At 38.7% G+C, this 25,160-nt stretch overlaps 1 protein-coding gene across 2 annotated transcripts; it reads left to right on the top strand.

Annotated features, from left to right (window-relative positions):
- Positions 1–881: 881 nt before the first annotated feature.
- prickle1b (prickle homolog 1b) lies at positions 882–25,135 on the top strand. Of its 2 annotated transcripts, none has more exons than XM_081364130.1 (8): positions 882–1,155; positions 17,634–17,816; positions 19,560–19,673; positions 20,216–20,350; positions 21,193–21,396; positions 21,484–21,670; positions 22,627–23,472; positions 23,563–25,135. In XM_081364130.1, exons 2-8 carry the CDS (start codon positions 17,646–17,648, stop codon positions 24,495–24,497), a joined length of 2,592 nt encoding a protein of 863 aa, XP_081220256.1. In that variant the 5' UTR covers positions 882–1,155; positions 17,634–17,645; the 3' UTR covers positions 24,498–25,135. The 2 variants fall into 2 exon arrangements, with proteins under 2 accessions (XP_081220256.1, XP_081220255.1); XM_081364129.1 differs by lacking the exon at positions 882–1,155 and adding an exon at positions 14,954–15,293.
- Positions 25,136–25,160: the final 25 nt, after the last annotated feature.

Here is a 25,160-nt window from a genome sequence, read left to right as displayed (position 1 = left end):
AAATCTTCAAATCAAACACGGTATAGGGTGGAGGGTAAGTGCCCTTGAGCGAGCCACTTCACTTCGGGGAGCCTCAAGAGTGCAGTAAATCTCTCTCCCTGCCTCCCTATTTTTCTCAGACATTCACAGTGCCAAAGAACTGGGGTGTTTTTTGCCCTGGAAATATGGCGCTTCAAGACTTGTCGCATCAGGTTTGATGCCAATGACATGAAGTGTTATTGGTTCACGCATGTCTTGTCATTGAGATCAGTACTGGTGCGGTGCGTGTTGACATTTAAGTATACACAAGTATACACATGATATTTGAGAGCTATACGGATGCGAATATGCTTTGTGTCTGTGGACTATTATCGTATTTGGGGGAAATGCAACAGACAAAATGTTGCTTTCCCGATAAATAAATATGGAATAAGAACTGTATCATTGCACAAATGATAAAGTAAAGTGAACCTATAGGGAATTTTTAAAGCAAAATCAATGTTTAATTCCAGCTTAGTCTATTTATAGTATAAAATATTCTTGTATTTTTTCTTAAAATACATAAAATTATCTAGGTTTTGCTACTGTTAAAAACTAAAGTGCATTGTATAAATGGACTTTAGAAACAACTATTAAAATATTGTCAAAGAGATTTTTATTTATGATCATTTATGGCTGTATAGCCTATTTATAGTACAAATAAAGCATATTTTAGTGTCCCTAGAACATAATTAGATTATATGTGAACGGGTTAAGATTCGGATTTCGCCTCTATATCGCACCAATCGAAGCGCATTCATTCGTCCGATGATGTTTAATTTATTTTGGACCCCACAGTAAGAGAGAGAAGCAAGAATGCGAGTGTGTGGAAGGATTGGTTGGGCCGCGCGTCTCAGCCAATCAGCGCAGGGTGTCGCTCATGTCATTTCAGCGCACTGAACACACTGGCTCTTTAACTGACTGCATACTGCATGTTTACTCATCGCAGCTGGGATTCAAACTCGCTTTCTGCGTCTCCACTATGCTGACCCGTTGGTTTGCGCTATTTGGATACTGAACAGCTCCACGTCCTCTGCAAAGACCACTGTTTACTTTCTGTCATCTGGACTCGAGCAAATGACACCAGTTGTGAATATTTTCTAACAGCAACGGAATAAATCAGCACATTTCGTCCTTGTAAGTATGCTTGTGCATTCTGTATGCCCTTAAAATAGGTTGACTTGTTTTGTTTAAAATGTTACGGGGTCGTAAATATCGATTTTCTAGTATTATAACGTGCAAAAACATGGAAAAATCAGAAACAATCTTTTTTTCAGATGCGTATGCTTGGGAATAAATGGGAACTAATGCGTGAACTAATAGCCATACGAACTTTGTGTGCGCGTGTGGGTCAGTGAAAAATAAAAAGATAATGATGAAAATGATAAATATTTAAGTTAGGTTCTTCAAAAATGTAATCGTTTTATTCTTGATGGTTTTAAAGAAGCGTTATTTAAAAATAACAATTTGACATTTTCACACAATTACGGGGATCTAAAGTGATCTGTTTTATGTTTATTTTCTCCACACTAATACAAATAGGCTCTCTGCATGTTGGTTTTACACTGACCTGACTTTGTTTTTAAAGTATTAATATTGTCTGGCAAACCAAAGTTGCTTCACTTTTAAATAAATAAATAAATAAATAATAGGCAAAAAAAAAAAAAAAACATGCCAAAAGACTTTCCAAGTCTCCGGACAGTTAAACCGCAGACATTTTCATTCAGAATTCAGAAATTGAAAACATTTTTGTATGCATGATATACAGTATATATATAAAAAATTAGCCTATTTATTTGCATTACCTAACACAATACATGTAACGTTAGAGGGAAAAATGAGCCACTGACCCATGGTCGCTTTAAAAACGCCCGTCTGACTGAATGAACGCAAATAAATCTGGATGTAACGTTAACGTTAATTGCAATTATGTGAGAAGGAACTCATGGACGTGTGTAACATAACTTAAACTGTAGAAACACAGCACTACCTACCAACTAGTGCGTAAAGACGCTCGGTGGGCTACAGCATATGGATGTCTATAGTGTGAAGCCCTGCGTGTCTCCAGATGTGTGTGTACACACACTCAGCTGTTCCTTGTCACTCAGGTCACTACCGGCATTGAAGTGTCTCTCTTTCCTGTCAATCAGGGTGCCGTTTGTCTCCTGACCTGTAGCTCACGAATCCATGACCCAGAGACTCACCTTTTCCATAATAAAAAGAAAAGAATGCTGTTAGTTGTTAAATACTAGCCGTTGGGGACCATTTCCATATAAGGCAAAATAGACTTTACCTTCGCGGTCCTCTGTTGAAAGCTTAGTTTGGGCGCGAATTTGCTTGAATGACGCACATAGTTTTTCTACACCTTTCGTGAGAGCATTATTTTGATAAAATATACTCTTAAACCCCATAATATCCGTCTGTATCTTATTTTTTGAACGTGAGCGAGTTTGCAGTAGGCCTACATTAGGTGTTGGTGTCCCCTAGCGGTTGCTCTGCTCGTGCAGATTTGGCCTTGTGAGTGATGTCGTGTAGTGTCCGTTGCTCAAAAACCGTTGCTCAGCAACAGTTACGAAGAAAAAACATCAGAACTACGGTTAACTTTATTGGCTAACTTATTAAAACAAATGTATCCATTTCATAAACCTAGTGCACCCCAGATATATTTTATCCTATAGGAATGTTTAACCCGAAAATAAAAATTCATTTAGGCTAATCACCCTCATGCTGCATCATGGTTTGTGAGTGATAGGCAGAATGACAGCATTACATCAACGAAAATTAATGGTGAAAGTACATTTTTGTCACACGTAAAAATATATATATGTTTTAAATCTGTCATAACAGTTGTATAACTCACATAACAGTGAGTAAAATGCCAGAATTAGGTCTTTTTAAAGCAGTGCCTGGTATTTTAAAAGAGACTCCATCTGGGAGTGAATGACAAACCAGTTAACTAGACCCCTGGGGCTTCTCAGGTGACTTGAGTGGAAGTGGCAGATTTCCAAATGTGGCACCGAACAGGGATCTGAGTTTGTTATGTAAAGACTTGGTTAATTGATGAACCATTACGACCACATGTAAAGCTCGGATTCAGCTGACGGTACTAGAGAGTGATGTAGTGCGTCCTCATGGGTTGGTCTAAATATCTCTCAGATGTGTTTGAAGTTGTTGTCAAAACGAGTACAAGAAATCAGGATTGTATTGAGAAAAAGCCATAAACAATTTAGACAGTGAGTGGATATGTGAATTTCCATGTGGTTAAAGATAGGAAAATCTTGTAAATGTTTGTAAAATTGCATGTTTTGGAAATAAACAAAACAAAAGCAGCATTATTTAAACTTTTAAAGTTTGGGTTAGTTAAGCTAGAGCCGTGTTTGGAATTTATATGATAAATAAATTTGTCTAGTATGTGAAATAGAGGGATATTTGTGTGAGAACAAGTCTGTGTGTGTGAGTGTAGCTACTAGAACGACAGAAGGAATGATTCTAACCCCAGATCCCAGCCCACAGGATATGCTCTGAGGAGTGCTTGTATATGTATCTGTGTTGATTTACTAGCGGTGAGCAGATGAGGTTCACAGTGCCCTGTTTATGCTGGGAGGCCCTGACGTGTGCTCACCTATGCAAATCACCCCACACCTCAAACACATTTGGCAGCTTTCTATCTCTTCAGTTGCCCGGCCTGTGAATGCTGCCAAGCATGGAGAGGGGGACAGAGACAAGCTTCTCTTTAGTTGAGCTGAAAGAGTCAAACAGTCAGGTCCTGATACAGGCCAGCTGGTATTTAAACTAGCAACTTCAGACAACAGATATTTCCTCAGATAGCAACGAGAACAACATCCCAGTGAAGCCAAATAGTCTAAAGCAATGCAAGTCAATGCTAGTAGCTGTTTGATTTAACCATTTTAGTCTTTGGTGCCAGTTTAATCATATCGACAGTAAACAAAGAGAGTGGGAAATAATCAGCAAATCACGCAAGCCAAATTTAAACTTGGATCACCCATAAGCACCACACCTCAAAAAGTAGGAGGACATGGTGCTCATTGCCAAGTCATGACTCTGGCATAATTGTTTTCTATTATATATATATATATATATATATATATATATATATATATATATATATATATATATATATATATATATATATATATATATACTACCGATCAAATGTTTGGGGTCAGTAAAGGTTTTTCTTTTTCTTTCTTTTTTAAGAAATAAAAAAATCAACATTAAATCAATCAAAGGTGAAATAATTCTTTTGTAACAGTCTACTCTAATTCAAGTCTATTCTTTCCATTCGTCAAAGAATCTTGAAAAAACACATTGTGGTTTCCACAAAAACAGCAGCACAACTGTTTTCACCATTGATGTTTCTTGAGCAGCAAATCAGCATATTAATGATTTCTGAAGGATAAGTAATGGCTTCTCACATTTTAAAATATATTAAAACAGTTATTTTAAATTGCAATAATATTTCACAATATTAGTTTTTACTATATTTTTGATCAAATAAATGCCACCTTAAGAGACATCTTTAAAAAAAAATGTAATTAAAAAACTTCACCGACCCCAAACTATTGAACAGAAGTGTTGCAAACATCACAAACCCTATTGAAAGCTACGGAAAGTTGATCACATGTGAGCGCATTAAAACTGAGAAAATGGAAATTACCCGCCATGACTGACAGCTTGTAGGTCAATGCACTTGTCTGGCTCACTGTGGGAGATGCTTGAGTTGTTTCTAATTATTCGGTGCCTGAAAATGAAACACAAATGTCTGGCCTTGGCTTACTCATGAAACCACATCATATTCACGGGTTCTTCATGTATCACATCCACGTGTTGGGGAACAGTGGGTCTATATTAAAACGCCATATCGCCACAATCCAACTTGAAGGAATAAACAAGGGAAGAGACAAAAATTGAGCTATGAGTATGAGGTAAGAACAAGTCAGTCTTTTGCAAAGCCAATGGATAAGTGTAATTGATTTGATTATTTTTCTTCCTTCTTGTTTAGTTTTTTGTAAATGCAAGTGAGAGCAAGTTGATTTGGCACCGCAGTAATTACCCACAACAAGCCGTATCAGAGCAGGAGATTAAAGGCAGGTAATGATTTGGCTCAGTCAGACAGACGGCTGCCGGCAGTTGCCTTATAATCAGAGTGTGAGGATGAGACAAGGTAAACATGTACGGCAGACGTTCAGCAGCCAGCCGCTTCTGACAGCATGGAGATAAGGGCATCTCAACTGCTGAGGAGATGATCCTGACAGCTGAAAGGCGGCATATTGCTTGAATTACAGTTGTTTGGATTGAGAAGTAGCACAGATCAATGCTTCCGCCGGCATGATAACCGATTTGCATTGTGATTAAATATACATTTACATCACAACTACAAGAGCAGGTGTGATATTTCAAATGCAGATTTCGTGGCGTGTGCGCAAATGGATTTCCCGCTTAATTCCTCCTCTGATTACTCTCATGTGAATGGTCACATTTCGAGGCCTTAAAAAGCCAATGCTGATTCAATCAGGACAAACCAGATTTCTTTTTTTACCTTTCCTTCTCTCTCATGCACATTTGATGTCTCTTGATCTCAGAATGTTCTTCCTTACTAAAATAAAATAGGTGAAATATTCTATCAGAGCCATGGCTATGTGCTCCGATACATTCAGCCATGGTGTAAACATGGGTGACGTGAATTCAAATTTGACTGCAACATTTGCCAATACTGTCCATCCTATCATTTCATATTGCATAGTGTTCTGAATGCAAAAACAAATAATTAAAACCATAAGTGGAAGCAATTTTGAGCAATTGGAAAAATCAAGGAATTTCATTGGTCAAAAGGTGTAGAGAAACAAAGAGTGTATGAACAACTTACTTAATATGCAGCGACACCTATAAGTATTTGAACATCAAAAACAAAAGATAAACATTTCAACGTTGAGATACTGTAATGGCTTTTTCCGCATAGCGTGGGATGGAAGACATGCTCATAAATTTTCTGTGGTTTACTAATGAATGCTTGGGGCTTTCCAGCACACTGCAACCAAACAGAGATTTTATTGTGTGCTTGTTTGGCTAGTAAAGGTATGGGGGTTTAATAGCTAGCATAAGTAACAAGTTGTAAAGAATCATCCTGTGTGCTATGAATGAACCCCGGAAACCAGACCGTTTGCTTTTCTATGAAAAGAAAAACGTCAGGACAAGATTCATTATCTAAACACATTCAGCTGTGAAATGCAACATGCAAAGGCTTGTTTTGGAGTCTCATCCTTTCTGCTTCATGGTTTTCATGCCATGAAGCTGCTGAAATTCCCACTGTAACTTATATTATGTATGCGCATGTGTGCAGTTTGCTTCGCTGAGAAACCCAGAATACCCCAAAGGGCCACTGACATCTGTCTGGAGACAGAGGGCTTTACTTTTCAATAACACTTGTTGCTCCTCAGAGAGACTTGATGAAGACCATTATGCATTGTACTCCCATGAACCATATCTTCAATGCCTAATGAGCTGAAATGTATTTCTCTCTCTCTCTCTCTCTGCATATTCATTTAAACAGATCTCACAACATATCATAAATAAGATGACAATATACAGACCAAAGTAGAACAAATTATGATATCAGTGTCTTTGCAGCACCAAAGATGTGGCGTATCTCTTTACAATAACTACATGCCCACAAAAAAGATTAGGCTATGGAGGAAGTAAAGCTTCAGCCCAGGTTTAAGGAACAGAATAGCATTATTTTGTCAAGGGGCCCCTGACACAGACAGGCATTATGTGAGGATTACTATATCATCCTATGGTGTTAAATTACATATCATCACCACCACCCCAATGCGGCACTATTCTAACAGGTATAAATAGCCTTGCAGTGAAAGTAAAGTACAGTCTTGTTGGTCAAAAAGTAGGGTTGGTGATTAGCACCAGGCTTGTCATGTTACTACCAGTTGATGGATTATGTGAAACAGACTGGATTGTATAACAGCGTATGTGTGTTTTAAGCCCAAACAATCAACCTGCCCTGGGGGTCTAGTGTCATCACGGTTGCATTATCCCCTCTTCGGTTTTCTGGCTTGCATTTCCCTGCTGAGAGAGGAGTAATTACCTTCCAAATGGGGATGATGCAAGATAACATTCACAGTTGCACAATTTATCATCAGAATGACTGAGGTCTATGTTTGGCACTCTCAAAGTGGTGTGTAGGTGGCCTCCGCTACGTCCCCATATCGCTTTCTAACACTTGACCAAATGTGCCAAAAATAGGCTTGCTAACTTCAACAGATGAACATAATGGATACTCTTGGTTCAATTTAAGATTTTAGGACCACAAATGCCATTTGAGATTTAACGTCATGATACAACTGAAGTAGTGACAGATCTTTTCCTCCTTACACTCTTAAAATAAAGGTTCTTTACTGGCTTCTATGGTTCCATGAAGAACCTTTAACATTTATCGAACCTTTCCACAAAAGTCTCTTATAGGTGGAAAAGGGTTCTTTAGACTTTCAAAATGTTGTTCATTCATACTAAGAAAAAATATTCTTTTAAGAACTGTTCATTGAAAGGTTCTTTGGGGAACCATTCTTCTAAATGGCATCACGCGGAGAAATTAGATGGAGGCGGATCGAAATGTAAGCTCGCAGAAAATTGTAAGAAAAGGGCAAAATTCTGTCAGCTCACCAACATCAAGTTATGACATTTTGATTAAAAATTTGAAGCAAACTTTAAGCCATTCTAGGTGACAAATGGCATTATGTAAACTAAAATAAAATGCTACACAGTCAAAGTATACGGCAAAAGCTGTGCATTTGTTTAAAAATTATACTCACCGCTTGACTGAATTCAAAGTCAGTTCACTCGGCAGCCATCTTGGAAATGCCCCTACTTCCAGTTATGCAAGTACAGCTCTTATCTATTTGAGTAAAGACCAAAATCTGTTTGTATTTAATAACTCATTTCAAATCAGACATTAAGATCTGCACAAAACTTGCAAAATTAGCATTTTTCAGGTTTGTCAAATTAACACACATTCAAATGTAAACAGACATTGGCTCCTTTAATTGTGAGGTCGGACCATTCTATTAAAAATATGGCTGTTATTATAACTGTAAAACAAGACCACAGCTGAGCGTTGCAATTTGTGAAAGTAATACTATTTTAGTATTACTATGTAGTATAGATGACTAGCCAAAAGATAGAGTGACTGAAGTGATCATTAAAACTCATTAACAAAGGTTGTTTACTTAGAGGCAGAGCCTGTAAATCTCCAAACATTAGCTAGATTTGCTTCGCTGCTTTTGTTACAGCCACATGAGTGTAAACTGACGTAAGACTGTGAGGTTCGTCAACCACATTAATTCAATGATCTCTTCATCAGCACCTGGTTAAACGGCATGCCAGGATCCTGAGCCAGGAAAAACAGACTAATGAACTAGCAAAACATATCAGGCTCATTGCTTCAACATGTTGCAGTGTATCCTCGCTAATAAAAACAAATCGCACGGACTTGTACCTCTCCTTGTGATTCCTGTCTGTTGTGCTTCCTCTGTATGTCGACCTGGGAGTAAATTCTCTTTAATAATCACAGTCAGCAACATTAGGAGCAGATGTTCTGTGTTCGTTTGGTATGAGGCAAATGATTGTAATTAGGAGATGTAGAGGTAAGGGGCCGTTGCGCTCAGTGGAAACCCGGTCGAGTTTGAGGAGGGCTGTAGTTGGGCTGGGTGGTCTTCAGCTCTCTACATGAGGCCCTCAAGACATTTTTCAGACCACCTCTAATTATACATGATTTTGTGATTTCAGGACTTTAAAAATGTCTTCTCATTACAAGTAATGAATGCACATATGTACAACATATACATTTACAAATTAAAAATTGCTGGCTGTCAGACACAAGCCCTGGTGGCCATTGCACGCACGCCTTATCTATGCAGTCGATTTCTTTCACACTTGCACATGTCATTTCTCCATCACATTCCCATCAAAATCTTCATGTGTGAACCCTACACTGTAAAAAAATATTTTTTTATGAACTTTTATGAAGTTATGACCTTTCTACATTGCTTTAACTCGTTAAAATAAGTTAATGAGTTATTCAAGATTCAACAGATTTTTAAGTCAGTTTAATATAATTTAAGTTGAAATGACAAACAACCAAGTTGATTGTACTTAAAAATGTATGGCAGCAACTTTTTTTTTTTTTTTAACAGTCCAGACTGATATCTATGGAAGCTTGTTTCCGCCACAAAAAAATAAAAAAATAAAAGATAATTGTTTGACTTTTTATCTCACAATTGCGACTTTATTTATCAGAATTGCGAGATATAAAGTCAGAATTGCGTGAAATAAAGTCGCGATTGCGTGTTTTAAAGTCAGAATTGCGAGATATAAACTATACTAAGGTAAAAAAAAAAAAAAGTCCGTCTTTTTTTTCCCCTTAGAATTGGACTGTATATCTCACAATTCTAAAAAAAGATGTGAGAATTGCGAGATATAAACTCGTAATTATGTGTTATAAAGTCAGAATTGCGTGATATAAAGTCAGAATTCTGAGATATAAAGTCTGAATTCTGACTTTATAAGACGCAATTGCGACTTTATATCTCGCAATTCTGACTTTATATCTCAGAACTCTGACTTTATATCTCAGAATTCTGACTTTATTTCACGCAATTCTGACTTTATATCTCGCAATTCTGAGAAATAAAGTCAGAATTGCGAGATGTAAACTCGCAATTGTGAGATAAAAAGTCGCAATTATCTTTTAAAATGTTTTATTCAGTGGCGGAAACAAGCTTCCATAGATATCTCAATCCATATGGTGTCATGAGGCAAAAATCTTTATAATCTTAAAAAAAGCTAAATTATCTTTAATAAAAAAAATAAAAAAAAAAATTATTAATTTTTTTTATTTTTATTAAATGAGACCTAACAATAAAACAAAATTGATGGTTTTGTGCATGCCTTTTATGTCATTGTTGAACTTATGTGTATATCTTCTGCAGGTAAGCCCACCTGTGTCTGGAGAGGTTAGCGTGACCTCTCCTTTTTTAAAAGTGGAATGTATCAGTTAACAATATCAAATTAGGCAGGCAGGATAGGGCGCAGAGGCCAGTAATAAAACAAGGTCCATTATGAACTAAATGCATGCACACACGCAGCTGGATTCCTGTAGATGAGAAGCCAGACACGCTCTGCATATATCATCATTACTATAATCTTCTCCACATTATACTGTATACTTTTATAATGCAGTCACACCTAAATGCAATTACAGTATTTTAAATTCTTAATTACAGTATTTTACAGTCAACAAAGGTTCAGGTCAGGATTTCCAAACTGAATGGACATTTTCATTCATCCACAAGAGGACACAATCTTTCTTTTTAGCCCAGAGGACTCGTTCTTTTCAGTCTAGTGCAATACATATAATTTATGTGGCAATCATCTTGAATAATGTTGTTTTTACTGTACTACGGCATGAGAACTATCAATACTGGCTTATGTAACAATACGCTATAAATCCCCATGGGATTAGCATAGGAAGGCAATGTTTTTTTTTATTCTGAGACCTTTATGTACTTGTTAATTGTTTGAAATGGTGGCTGATTTCTAAAGGTTTTAAATTAGCTTGTGTGAAGTCCTTTAACAAAAAAAAGCTCTTTATCACACAATGTGTCTACACATTACAGCGTGTCTGTAATGCCGGCTAATCTGACCTTCTTTTCACTTGAAATCTATTCAGGAACACGACTGACGCCTTTTTATTAGGCTTCACAACCCCGTGAAGGTGTCTTGCAAATATTTATTGCCGTGCTATAAAGTTTTGGCACACATAAGTTTGCCGTTTTCTTTTATGGCCCTATATCTCACACCAGCTTGTGTCTTTTTACTCTTCCGTGACTCTGAATATTAACAGAGCAGTGAGAAAAGCACTTGCTAAAGCATTGCTGATGGATGTGGGGCTTTGACTGGCAGCAATGGTGAGACTTTAATCACTTTAATCAGACTTCAATGTCTGTAAAGCAGTTTAAAGGTGTGAATCAAGTCAATTCAAATTCAGACTTCAGGAGTCAGTTCGGTGTGCTAAATGTGAATGGGCTGATAATGGGTGTGAATTAGGACTTTGTGATTGGAGGGAAAGTAAATGCTTGTTGATCTGCACTGTGTAGAAAATGGCGAAGACAGCCATTGGAGATATCAATGAACGTTTGAAATGGAGATGCTTAGGATTAAGTTTTGTGACTATGTTTTACGGATTATCTGAGATCATTTTTGCTGATTCTTTTGTAAATGATTTTAACCTGCTTTACTGACAGGTTTTTGCAATGTTTTAGAGCACATAAATAGCACATAAGTTTGTCAAGGAAGTAAATTTATACCTATCTAGTTTCAACGTAAACAGAGACGGAGCGCAGAAATGACCTGAATGTGGTTTTAAATACCTATGCCATAGTTGAACTGATACGAGATACCATTGGAAGGCATAAAAACTTTCCACATTTTCTTACTAAAAATCTTTTTAAAATAATATTGGAATTATGGAAAATCTTGGTAAAAAAAAATTGGTAACACTTTACTTAAAGCCTTTACATATACTGCTTTATAAAAGGATTTTAATGCAGTAATTATGCCTTATAATGCACTGTATGGCCTCATGAATAATTGTAACCACAGTTATAATATATTATTATTCTTATCTAATCATTGAACACACCTTTAGAACGTGTAATGAATTGAAATTGATGACAAAAACAATTTCAGAAACAGCAAATATAATGCATTTTAACTTTGGTTTATGTAACTTAACTTTATGAAAAGATATAATGCATTATAACATACATTATGAATACCTTTATAATGCATTATACATAAGGGCTTTAAGTAAAGTGCTACCAAAAGGGTATACAAGCTAAAATAATAATCCCTAAATCATTGTTGAAAAAAACGAATAATATAAAAATGTATAATTTTGGCTGAAGTCGAACTTTCTTATTTGTTGCTCACAACTTTTCTCCTTAACTTTCTTTCAGCGATTTAGCGCACAAACCATGCGTAACCAGGCCAGTTGCATAATGAACATTAATGACAGTATGTGACGTTCACCCAAAATGTTTAAAAACAGATGTTAGTAAGTGTTCATCCCATTGCTAAATTAACCATTTGGCAGATGCATCTGCTTGATCTTAAAATCATAATTTTACACAACTGACTACATTTCTGTTCGTCATAATGCAATTACATGGCAAAAATGCTCAGACAGGGAAAATATGTCAGAGCGAGTCTGAGTCAATTCGCAGCTTTGCCCTGAAAGAGCATTCAATGCGTCATCACTTCCTCCTCCGTAATCTTCAGTGTTACTAAAATTACAATGACTGATCTAAAGAAGTGGCATTCGAGAGACTGACTGCAGTTGTCAGGTGTAAACTGTCCTACATCAGAGACACTCTGATGTGTTGTCCTGACAGTGTGAATTAAAACACACATGCCGTGAGACACTCTGATTCGGTCATTATCAAATCAATAGTGCAATCACCATCCTACAGAGGCAGCGATAAAAATAAATAAATAAGAAAAAACTGGTTATCAAAAATAAATGATCAAAGCCTGAATGCAGAGAAAAGAGATTATTGTTTAATCCAAAAACCCTAGCTTGGCATTCAACACTTTATTTTTACACAAACATGACCTTATTTGCTTACAAATGTTGGTTTTTGCAGTAATTGGAGCAGCTGCGTGTGAGCAATTGTGCCATGTTCCATTAGTTTGATGCCTTGTCATTAACATGGGAAGGAAAGAGCGAATCTAAAGACTTGGAGAGATGAGCAGAGGGAGCAGGGTGTGTGCAGGGGTCAGGGGTCACTGAAAAAAAGTGTCATTAGTTAGGTAGCACTGACATGTGAATGCAGCAGGGCAGCATCCATTCTTAAACACTTGTCAATTGGTGTGGCAATGAGGTGAAATATGCGTTATCGCTTATAATGGCTTTGCCAGGGGATGGTCGGGCCATTTTACAATAGGAAGAGGAGGATGTGAACATCGTGTTTCGCAAGTAGCTTCCTTTTCCTTTAAGATAGCTCAGAGGTAACTGTGCAGGGTTTTGGGGTAATAGACAGCAACTTAAGCTTTCTAAGGAAGCAGGAAGGGTTGTGCTCTCTCACCCTTCACATACACTACAAACACATTGAAGAACCTGCTCCAGGATATGATGGGAACATTGTCCGCTAATTGCGGTTTCTTTCTGTCTACATCTGGACACACAGTCGCAGTAATGTGTCATTTCTTTAGATAAACAAGGTTATTACCCAGTTCTTCACCCGGTTTTATATTTCGCTTTTGCTAAGAATCGCCATGGCATTTTGTGCCATTTCAGTGGTGTTCCTGATAAACATCTTAAGCAGGGAAAAGGGTTTCTAACAAAGGTTATCTTGATAGGTAAGTGGTTCTTCGTAGTTTCTGCCAACAACCAGAGAGGAATCCATCTTGGTTTGTTTATTCTCTCATTGCTATCTTATCTTGCTGTCTAAAACTACCTCTCAGATTTGGTAGATGCTCAAACTCAAGTTCTTCACGGTGACTTGAAATTCAACTGGGATGATTTGGCAATTGTTCAGCAATTTCACACAGGCTTAATGTGGCATTTCAACTGGATCGTGATGAAGTAGCTATGACCAAACAGAGATGCATGTGAAGATGGTCCAGCTTTTGTTTTGCTTTTTGCTTAGCCACAGTGGCATCTTGGAGCTTATTCTGCAATCCTTACAATAGTTAGATGTTAGCATTATGAGAATAAATACAACCCTAACTTATTGATTATACTTGTTAACCATTATTCTTAAAGCTTCTTGATAGAAGATGACTTCTCAGTGGTTTTTCCTTTGTGAGATTCCAGGTTTGGAAAGGAATCAACACAATAAGGTCATTGTATTCAACTGAAGTGTGGAGGTGAGAGATGGCCATTGGGGCCATAGTCACTGTCAACACACTGAGCTCAGTCTGAAGGAATGAAGAGGAGGGGGATATTGAGCTTATGGAAATGCCTTGGAACTTGTGAGAAGTGACTCACAAGTAGGGTTGGGAACCAACCCGCATTACCGTTTATGTCTAATATGAGAACAAATGATTCTGAATTGATTCTTTTTAGTGAATTAACTAAATACAGAGCAATCAGTGTAGTCTGATTCCCTAAAGAATAACCCTGAGTTAGTTCTTTTTAGTGAATCAAACACAAATAACTACAAAAACTAAATGCAAAAACGTAGTTACATTTAGATTATTGGTTTTGTCAGTATTTATAAAAATATTTATTACTTAAAAAAAAAATACTAAAAGAACAGTTAAGGAGCCAGAATTGGTCACACTACATTTTAAATTATTTGATCATTTACTCATCCTCATGTCATTCCAAACCTTTATGACTTACTTTCTTCTGCAGAACACAAAAAAATGTTGTTCTAAGTAAATGGGGTCTAATGTTGTGTTGGACCCAATGACTTTCATTGTAATTAGGCCTACAAAAATATTCTTTAAAATATCTTATTTTGTGTTCTACAGAAGAAAGATAACCATTCAGGTTTGGAACGATGTGAGGGTGAACGCCTCAATTCTGGACAAATGCACAAATGCATAAATTATCGTAACAAATGCTTACTTGAAATGCAGGTACAGTAATGTTATATGATTCATTATACCATTCCAATTTCTGATTCTCTGAGGTTAACATATTTCCTGAGCACACTCCTTTCTTCCTTGACATGCCAAATGTAGCTAAAATAACAGGAACTCTTGGCCATTGGTGGAAAACAACAAGCACTTGATGCAACATTCAATGCCGAATGAACTCCTCCAGGATGTACTTGACTTTGAATGCTTAGGGACTAAACAAATGGCTCTGTGGATTGAAGAGAGTTTGTTGTGGGATGTGGACAGCTCTCTTACAGCAGGAATGTGGATGAAGGTTGTTTGGGGTGGGGGTGGATTTCAGTTTGAAGTATAGGGGGAGGGCTTAAATGTGAAGGGGGCTGTCCCGGGGCTGGCTCTGACTACAAGGAGACATGCTACTTGGCACACACATCGATACATTCATTTCAACGTTTTGAGAAACACAGGACACAACTGAATTCTCACCGACTATCTAAGCTACAAATTTTCAGGGGAATTTAGATGGAATTTACCCGGTAGACATGCTTGTTAGACTATTCCTCTGCAACTTGCACTAATTGGAGGCTTTTCCTGAGTGCTGCAGGATGCATTACACACAGGTAAGATGCTTCTCGAAATGCAATCAAGTCTAAACTAGTCTCACATTGTAAATATGAAACTCTAGACTTTGCAGTGCATACAGTCACACAATCAGACTGATTGGGTGATAAGTAGGCTATTTGATGACGGACAGAAAGCAGCAGTTAAAATAACTTGTTATGATCATATGCAGTTTTGGCATAAGGGAGCTGAGGTCAAAAAATGGGATGTGAAAGAGGATGACAAGTGCACTTGGAATATATCAGGCACCATTTACACCTGATGTTAAGATTAATTTTGTTGGACAGCTCTGAGATTCAATAATTCATAGGTAGCTAGTCGGAACTGTAAAATTCAGGGAAATTGGGGATGATTTTTCTTTCTTTTTTTTTACATTATCAACATGCAGTTACTAGGAACCCTTTTTAATACTGCAGATTAATTTCCATTTTCTTTGAAATTTGCTGAACTTAAGGGAAAGGATTTAACAAAATGTCCAAATGTAAAAGATTAAAAATCAGTCAAGTAATTGATCATGCATAAATCTGAGTATTGGGGGATATGTGCCATTCAGTTAGTTGCAGGTATAATTGAGCTACAGTGTTTTTTAGCTTGGTGGCCAATAATACATGAAACAATAATATAAAACAATATTTGAAAGATTAAATGCATGTTGCACATCATCTCGTGTTTTTTTGCTGCTTTCACTCAACACAGAGGTCAACTAGTCAGATTAATGTGATTAATTAATTAAGTACTATAGGTTTCATTCAGCTCTATCTTTGGTCTCTACACTGCATGAATCAATGCTTAGCTAAATCGATGCATGTAGCGTGTCAGACTCACTTAGCTTTACTGGACATTTGCATTACAAAATTGTTTATATCCCAGACCTGACAACAGAGGCACTGTGAAGCCCAGGCTTGTTGAATCTTAGCCTCAGGTGGAATGGTTGTAATCCAAACCTCAGTTAATCCTGACACCAGTCTTTGTTTATTTTGTAAGTGTTTCATATTTGACACGGTAAAACCCGGTCAGCGCTCACTCCCCTGTCTGAGGTGCCCGTCAGATCAGTGGCGTACATCTGGAGTGTGTTTATATTTCTCTACCGTTGTGACTTTTTAAAAATGACCTCTCTTCAAATGTACTTTCCTCCTATGCATGTTTCTTTGAAAACAGGGCAGGGTAGAAAATTCTGTTTTTGTTTTTGCCACAAAGACACACATTGTGTCGGTGCCAGAGAGTGACAAGGTGTAACACGAGTGCTTGTGTATGTTGGCCCTGGAAGCCACAGCAGGCATTTCCTAAACTGCAAGAATTTTTTAAAGAAAGCTGGCTGAGAAAGTTCCAAGGGTTTGATGCATATAAATTTAATCACACACAAACACAAATATATAATCATAAAATCCTAGTCTACTCTTTTACTCATTGCGTAGTGAAGGATTCATATATGGTGCTGCATGGTCGTATCTGACCGTTCATTCCCATTCAGGTGTGGTAATTGTGGTGAGAGGTTACTGGACACTATTGTGAGACGTTAATTTGCATTTGACTGGGGTCATAGAAGGTGAGCTGGATTGTGATTGAGGCAATCCAAATTACATTTCCCATTGAGAGAACAGGGAAAAGTGTTATCTGTAAGATACCCCTATCGATGCATCTTCGTATTGCAAATCTATTATCTTTGCTTCGTATCGTATAAATATGCAGAATAACAGGTAACTTACAACATGCACAAGACCAGAAACCATCTAAACTTATAGACCTAAGATAAAACATCCATAATCTATCACATAATGGGCTAAGAGTACATAGGACTTTCCCGGTGACTCGGGGCAAACTGAGAGGGGGATCATCAAACTCCAACCTCAACCCAAACAAGGGCGTTCACACACTATACGGACTCATTTGCAATTCAAAACATTTGAAGTAGGAGTGTTCTTTTCAACACCTAGGGACCAAAGGCATTTTATCTGACAGAAAATACTCTGAAGTGCTTAAGCATCAAGATAAAGAAGGCCTAGAGAAAGAGCCACGAGTGTTTAATCCTGCTCCATGTACACATTGACATCTTATCTGCAAGCTTAAGGCTTGGCCTGAAAGGCAATACTCTGACATTTCAAAGCACAACTTCCCCATCGTTTTAAATATCTGGCAACTCTGAAGGCCCAGATAGATAAAGGAAACCCCACAATGGGTAGGAGCCCTGGATGTCACTCACGATCTCCATTTTAAGATGTTCTGAGAACATTCTTCCACAAAGGATAATGCATATTTCATAAAACAGATGCAGCTGTAAACTTTGGGTATAACCCAATTTAATCTTTAAAAACTAATACCTCTTTTTATTATCTGAACAGTGCCCCCATCTGATGAGTCTTGAAACTACATCAGGGATCTGGCCCATTACTCGGGCACCGGACATGAACTCAAGGGGAGCCAAAGTGGCACTTGGGTTTCAGAGGAGTTCAACCTCTGATGACGACTCTGGATGCGCTTTGGAGGAGTACACATGGGTTCCTCCTGGACTACGACCCGAGCAGGTAAACCTTGAGCCTCATATCTCCTTATTTGTGTAGATTTCTCATCAAAGTTGAGGGCAGGCAGCCATAACAAGTAAAAAGCATATCACATTGTTTATAATTCTAATTATCTGCAGACATCCAAAAAAACAGGAAGAAACGGTCTCTCCTTTTCTGACTCTACAGAAAGAGTCTTTAAATCAGATTCTCAGCCAATTTAGGCTTTTGATGTAAAACCAGCCAGTCAAGCTATTGAAGTTTGATGGCTGCCTTCACACTTGGGTATGAGATTTTCAAGAGGATATGAGCTTGTACGTGAGGTTTAGGCAGTGCATGCATCCTCAGTGTTCCATCTATCCTGAGACAAAGCAACACATGACCTTGCAGGGAGCCAACAGCTCTTAATGAATCTATTCTTTGACATGTGCAAAGTCTGGCAAACTTTCTAAGTGGAAACTGGACACTCTCAACCTTGATATTGTGCACACATGTGACCTACAGTATATCTAACTGACAGCGTGTTGATGGGCAGCACAAAGCCAGCTGAAAGTAGCCAAATTTTTTTAAAGGGCAGAGAACTGACACGAGTACTAGGAAAATTAGGGAGAGAAAATATTTACATGTTGAAAAGTCAAGCATTTTCCTTAGAAAAGAAATGCCACGTTGAGGAATAAGAATATGTGGTAATTGCTTTGAGTCTTCCCTGCGGTGCACAAACTGTTGCAGGTATTTAATTTCCCCAAAGAAAGGAGTCTCTTAATGACAAAGTGAAGTCATTAAGGGCCAAATGCTTAAACAAACTACTGAGATGATCTGGCATTAAAAGTAATAGCCTTGTTTTCAAAAAATATACCAAATGACATTTTAGTCATTGTTATTCCAAGTTAACTACTGAATTAGATCAAGTTACCATACAGAACTTTATTGTAAAGTCTTTCCATTTTAAACATATTTCCACTCTCAAAGGTATGCTCCTCAGTGTGTTGGCTTAAACTACCCGCATTTTACTTGTGTGGTTCAAACACCAGTCCCAACAAAACAGCCATTTAGATAACCTACTTTTTTGCCCTGGTGTATGCAGTAAGCAAACAGAACTGAGCCTGTGCCGAGGGGCTAGCTGGCACTTTCCAAGGCAATACACAAATACACACAGAACCAACGAGGGTGGAGGTAGGAATAGAGTGAAAGAAGGTCTGCAGTGAAGTTGAATGTGTTTTTCTAACACCCACCTTCTCCTCGTTTTTCAAAATGTAAAGTGGGAGGCCTGACATCCTCATGAAAGCTCTTCCCCCAGTTCTGTGAAAGGCACTGCAATGAGCTTAAAAAAAAAAGAAAAAGTAACTTGAAGGCAAAAACATTCCTGAGAATTTAGGGCAATTTGTATGACAGCTCTCCATATCAAATCCCACTCAAATCCCATATAGACCCAACCCCACAGTTACAGAAATAACAATCTGCCTTCATCTAGATAGTAACACTTAAACACAAGGAACATTCCAGCAGACATCTATCTTTGTGTCTTTGATGACGTACCGCCCCATAAATATTCTTCAGGGTCGCCACTGACAGACACCACTGTTTAAACGCTTTATCCCAGTCAATGATATAGCCACTTCCCCCTTGTTGGGGGAGACAATCGGGAGAAGCCTGTATGACAGGTTGAATGATGTAGCACCAATTGAGGCTGGTGTCTCATTTCAGCTTTCAGCTGTTGAAAGCAAACCCTAATCCTCTCACTCTCTGTGTGCCTTCTTTCCCCATCAGGTTCAGATCTACTTTTCTTGCCTGCCAGAGGAGAAGGTGCCATATGTCAACAGTCCTGGAGAAAAACACAGGATCAGACAACTACTCTATCAGCTGCCACCACATGACAATGAGGTATGAGGGAATAAAAGAGAACAATGAAAGTGACAGAGAAGACAGTTATGCTGCTAGAATACACAACAGCTTTACTAGAGGACTTTATGATCTTGCAGATAAATGTTCATACAAATCCTTTTCGAGTTTGCATATAAAGATGTTTTAGTGGTATGCATCACAGAGGGACATCTTTCTCTTTTACACTAGCAGCAATAAAATGTTTTATGGTGCTTGCTGTAAGACCTGGAACTGTTTACTTTAGCAAATTCCTGGCATGACTGTGGGTTACAGATCTAAAAAGCTCTTCACGTGTGGCATCATTGTTTACCCCCCTGCAGGGCCAAACAGAGCAAATGATTTGTCTTTTGTCATTTTGTATGAGTTCCACAAGTCTGTTGTAAACTCTTTGATTTGTGTACTTTTCAACTTAGCCCCAGAAAAGTGGGAAAATCGAAACAACTTTGGCTTCAAGCCTTTGATAAAACTTACTGCAGCTATTCATCTGTTCTTCATTTAGGCACACAAACAAAATTTTTTTATATACCTTTGCTTCAACACAGATCCGATACTGCCAGTCCCTCAGTGATGAGGAGAGACGAGAACTCCACATGTTCAGCATTCAGAGGAAAAAAGAGGCACTCGGGAGGGGAACCCCAAAACTGCTTCCCAGAGCCCTGCAGCACATTTGTGAGCATGTATGTATAAATATTCCTGCTCTTTTTCCCACAAAGTTAAAGGTAGTGCACAAAAGAGGCCACATTCAAACTCCTAAAGGTCATTTGATTAACTGCCACACTTGGAATATCTGTAGTTGTTTCTGTGACCATTAATTCTGGCCATATCAAATTTACTTTGATGGTTTCTGCTTCATGCTACATTCCCTTGGAAGCAATGTTGACTTGTCATGGCAAATCAGACAACTTGGAATCATGCAAATGGTCCAATTATGGCCTAAAGACAACCAAAGCACAGAGAAAATTCATGGAAAAGATTAAGTATTACAACACACAGTCTTTGGCCGAAGACCATCTCCTTCAGGGGCTGGAGTTAGCACATGAGAGCCAGTGCAGAGGGTTGTTTCCTGTTGAGAAGACTATAAACACAAACCAAAAAAGTCTAGCATCATAATACCTCAGAAAAACAGATGTATCCCTTCACCACAAATTGCCACACACGACATTGCAGAGCAGTGCTAATCTCGGGTCTCTGGTTTCCGTTGCCGAAAAAATTTGCGGGACACTCAACACCCCTGTTTCCAAGGCCAACGGCCATGTAGTAATAATGGGAAGCAGCTGTGAAATGAATACTTTGGCAAAAGTACTTATAAAAAGACTCATGATCATGCATTTGGCCATGCTCAGTTGGTCTTTAGAGGACCATTTCAACAGATATGGGGATCCATTTTAATTAAAACTTAAAGTCTCTTTTCCAAAGAAATATGAAGAGTAAGATCCAATACAATGTAAGATGACTTTGTATGACTAAAGCAGCCATATGCCAGCCCTTGATTCTCATAAAATCTTACTTTGAATTGCAGTGCAAAGAGAACATCAAGGGTGGAGAGATGGCAGTGTTTGCTTCACGAGCAGGCCCCAGCCTGTGCTGGCACCCAGCATGCTTTACTTGCTCCACCTGTCATGAACTTATGGTAGACCTCATCTATTTCTACCACAATGGCAAAATCTACTGTGGTAGACATCATGCAGAGCTTCTGAAGCCACGGTGTTCAGCTTGTGATGAGGTGAGGATATAAATCCTTTTCTAAAGAGCCAATACACAAAGAAAGAATTGGCCAAGAAGAATTTAAAAAAAATTTCTCTCTTCACAGATAATCTTTGCTGATGAGTGTACTGAAGCTGAGGGACGTCACTGGCACATGAAACATTTCTCTTGCTTTGAGTGCGAGACTATTTTAGGAGGACAGAGATACATCATGAAGGATGGCCGACCTTTCTGTTGTGGATGCTTTGAGTCCCTGTATGCAGAGTACTGCGAGGCCTGTGGGGAGAATATTGGTGAGTTACCTCTGTAAGAACTGAACTCGTATGGCAGGAATGTCCATTCCTGCACCTGGAGGGCCACTTTCTTGCAGAGTTTTGCTCCAATCTAACATACCTGCTAGAACAGGGGTTTTCAAACTATGGGTTGCAACCCATTTGTGGGATGCAGAGTGGGAAAGGGTGGGTTGCGCAAAGTCACTTGGCTAAATTTACACTTCAGTGAATGAGTGACACACACACACACACACACACACACACACTGTGCTGTGTTTTGCAAGAGACTGCATTACACATGGAAATTCAAATGTCACAAATGAAAGGCCCATTTCTTGAGTCCTTTTGAGGTCTGAGGTGTGAAAGACCAGTGCTGCAACGTTACATGACACTTTAAGGGCTCCCTGTAGTTTTCCGCCAAAATAAAAGCTTGATGGTTTAAATTAAAATGTAAATTTTAGTATTGAAACGTTACAGTTGTACCATAAAATACAATTATTTTTTATTAAATATTTGATTTCTGTATTTAGTACAGTGCTACAATACAGTACTATTGGAGCACCCCATTTTTTTTTTTATTTCTTTTGCCATGTCGGTGTAAATCAGTTGAGGCAGCAGACTGAAACTACTCAGTTATTCTTCTCATTATTTCAACATAGACATAGGCTGCTATTTTTATGGGTTATTATAATTTTAGATAACGTATCATAAGTCTTTTATCCCTCCGGTGAGTTTTGAGATGGATTATACTTGAATAGGTGAGTCCTGGAATAGAAACATTTGGGAACCACTGTGCTAGAAAGTATCGAGTAATCCTGAAGACCTTGATTAGCCGGTTTAAGGTTGTTTAATTAAAGTTGGAGCAAACCTCTGCAGGAAGATGGCCCTCCAGGTGCAGGATTGGACACCTATGTTGTATGTTTATCTGGTTAAAAAAGCACAGCATTTCTCACTTTTATAAATTTACTTTTATTCAGGTGTCGACCATGCTCAAATGACATATGAGGGTATACACTGGCATGCTACTGACAAATGCTTCTGTTGTGCCCAATGCAAAACTTCCCTGCTGGGCTGTCCCTTTCTTCCAAAAGAAGGCCGGATCTACTGCTCTAAGGACTGTAGCCTAGGTGAGGATGTCCATGCTTCTGACTCTTCAGATTCAGCCTTTCAGTCCGTCAGATCACGGGAATCTAGGCGTAGCATACGAATGGGCAAGAGTAGTCGCCCTACAGAGCAGTGCCAGCAGACAAAACTCTATTCTGCAACAGACTGCAGGACCTCTAGTTTCTGTGGTGACAACACAGAGACTATGTGTAATCAATTGGAGAGAATCAACTTGGCAGAGGACAACTACTGGAGAGACCGGGATGAACAGGAAGCCCCTGAGGACTCTGTGGAAGATTGGGCTGAGCATGAGGACTATATGACTCAGCTGCTCCTGAAATTTGGAGACCGTGGTGTCATCCACATGGAGGACAGCAGGCCAGTTGAGCCATGGATGACGAAAGACTCTGAGACCAATAGGACCAAACCAGAGATGAAGATCAGCGGCCACAATTTGTCAAGTAAGAAGCACCACACCGATATGTATTGGGCCCAGTCTCAGGATGGACTTGGGGACTCTGCCTATGGTAGTCACCCTGGCCCAGCTAGTGCTAGAAAGATTCAAGAGCTGGAGATGGATCAGGGAGCAGTGCCTGGATTCTGGTCTGAGCCTAGGCAATGGTATGAAGACTCACTGGAGTGCATTACAAGTGAACTCCGGAAGGCAGAACACAACATTGGAGATTCTATGGATTCTCTAGCTCTCTCAAATATTACAGGTAGGAACATCTTCAAACAGTCTCTATCAGAGTCATGCATTTCTTGTCCCTTCTTAAATTAATCAATTACTCATATCTTTAATTTCTCAGGAGCTTCAGTGGATGGAGAGAGAGAAGACAGACCGACCATCTACTCCCTCCAAAACATGAAAGAGCAGGAGAGAGAGATGGAAGAGTGTGATAACATTAGTAACATGGGCACACTTAACTCCTCAATGCTCCACAGAAGTGCTAATTCATTGAGGAGTTTAAACTCTGAGCTGGACCGTGATGAGACACTGGAACAAGGAGGGAGAGAAGACAGGGAAGAAGAGGACAGAATTCCACCTTATTTTGGAGAGGAACTACCCTCTCCTCTGCATCTTCCAGTGCTGAGAAGGACCAAGTCTCAATCTCAGACCCAATCCAGACCTCAGCAAGTGAAGTTCTCTGATGATGTTATGGATAGAGGATATTATGGCGGACTAGGCTTAAGGCAACCACCAATGAGCGAGAGGACCCACAGACGGACCTACCACATGGAGGAGGAAACACAGAGACGTCCTGCTAACAGACATCGCCACAAACGCAGACAGGGCCGGAAAACACGTTCAGAAAATGCCTTGCACCTGCCTTCCAAAAATCGGGGTAAATTGCATGTTGTGCCTCAGGTAATTGGCTCAAGCATACCAGAACCCAGGAATGGTATTCTTCTAAACCACTCGGCACACAGTCAGCACCCTTATCATCAAACCACATCAGACTTTGCGCAGCAGGGCATGGTGAGAAAAGACCACTTCCAAGACTTTTGCGATGATGACGATGATGATGATGACGACTGGTGTTCGACATGCTCCTCTTCATCTTCAGAGTCTGAGGAGGAGGGGTTCTTTCTTGGCCAGCCAATTCCTAAGCCCCGATCCCAAAGCTTTCATTATTATACAGAGGACTATCCAACTCGCGTGACCGCTTTAACACCTCCTTTCGGATCACGGACCAAACTGAAAAAGAAAGGTCACAAGGGCAAAAACTGCATAATTTCTTAGACTTGAGACTGAAAGCATGCCTATTGTTGCCGCTGGAACATAAACATGACTGATCCTAAAGAAGTTGGACAACAAAACTTTTTTTCTTGAGTTCTAAGTTGTCTTTACAATTGCAGAGTGTCATTTGTGTTGCAGGTATATGAACAATGAAAGCAACATGCAACATTTACTTGTACATTGTATAGCAAAAGCATTATTCCCAAAAGCAAAATTACTGGGTAGCATGTAGACTAACTGAATAATTATTTAATAGTGCACGCAATGTATATTTGTTAAATTAAGATTGGAATACTGATATTTTTATATCCAAATATGTTAAATGATTAATTACAATTCCTGGCCTCAGATTTTTTTTTTTTTATGATTATTAATGAACAAAATTGAGGTCTGACATTTTTTTGACCAGGGGTTTGCAAATGCAAAATATATATGCACTATTCAAGTTTGATGGTCTCGTTACATTACTCTGCAGGTGTAATAACTGCACCCTTAAACATTTCTCTGTCCACAATTTGCTTATGCGCTTAAACAGTGTTGGGGTAATCTTCCCTCTACTATGTACACTTCACCACAGGTAACCATAATATCCCTTTTTAACATTAAGATGTCAATAAAATAATTCAAGAGAGATTTAATACATTCCCTTGCAACTTGATTTTTTTT

The sequence above is a fragment of the Scardinius erythrophthalmus genome, assembly GCF_964197995.2.
Source record: "Scardinius erythrophthalmus genome assembly, chromosome: 4".
NCBI classification, from domain to species: domain Eukaryota; kingdom Metazoa; phylum Chordata; class Actinopteri; order Cypriniformes; family Leuciscidae; genus Scardinius; species Scardinius erythrophthalmus.
Note: the sequence above shows the minus strand (reverse complement) of the source record. Positions and strands in the feature narration are given on the sequence as shown.

What these genes read in the sequence shown, in the direction of transcription:
- prickle1b (XM_081364129.1), top strand. An exon ending in GGTGTTCAGCTTGTGATGAG is followed by an intron (nt 21,397 to 21,483) that starts GTGAGGATATAA and finishes CTCTCTTCACAG; the next exon opens with ATAATCTTTGCTGATGAGTG. An exon ending in AGCTCTCTCAAATATTACAG is followed by an intron (nt 23,473 to 23,562) that starts GTAGGAACATCT and finishes TTAATTTCTCAG; the next exon opens with GAGCTTCAGTGGATGGAGAG.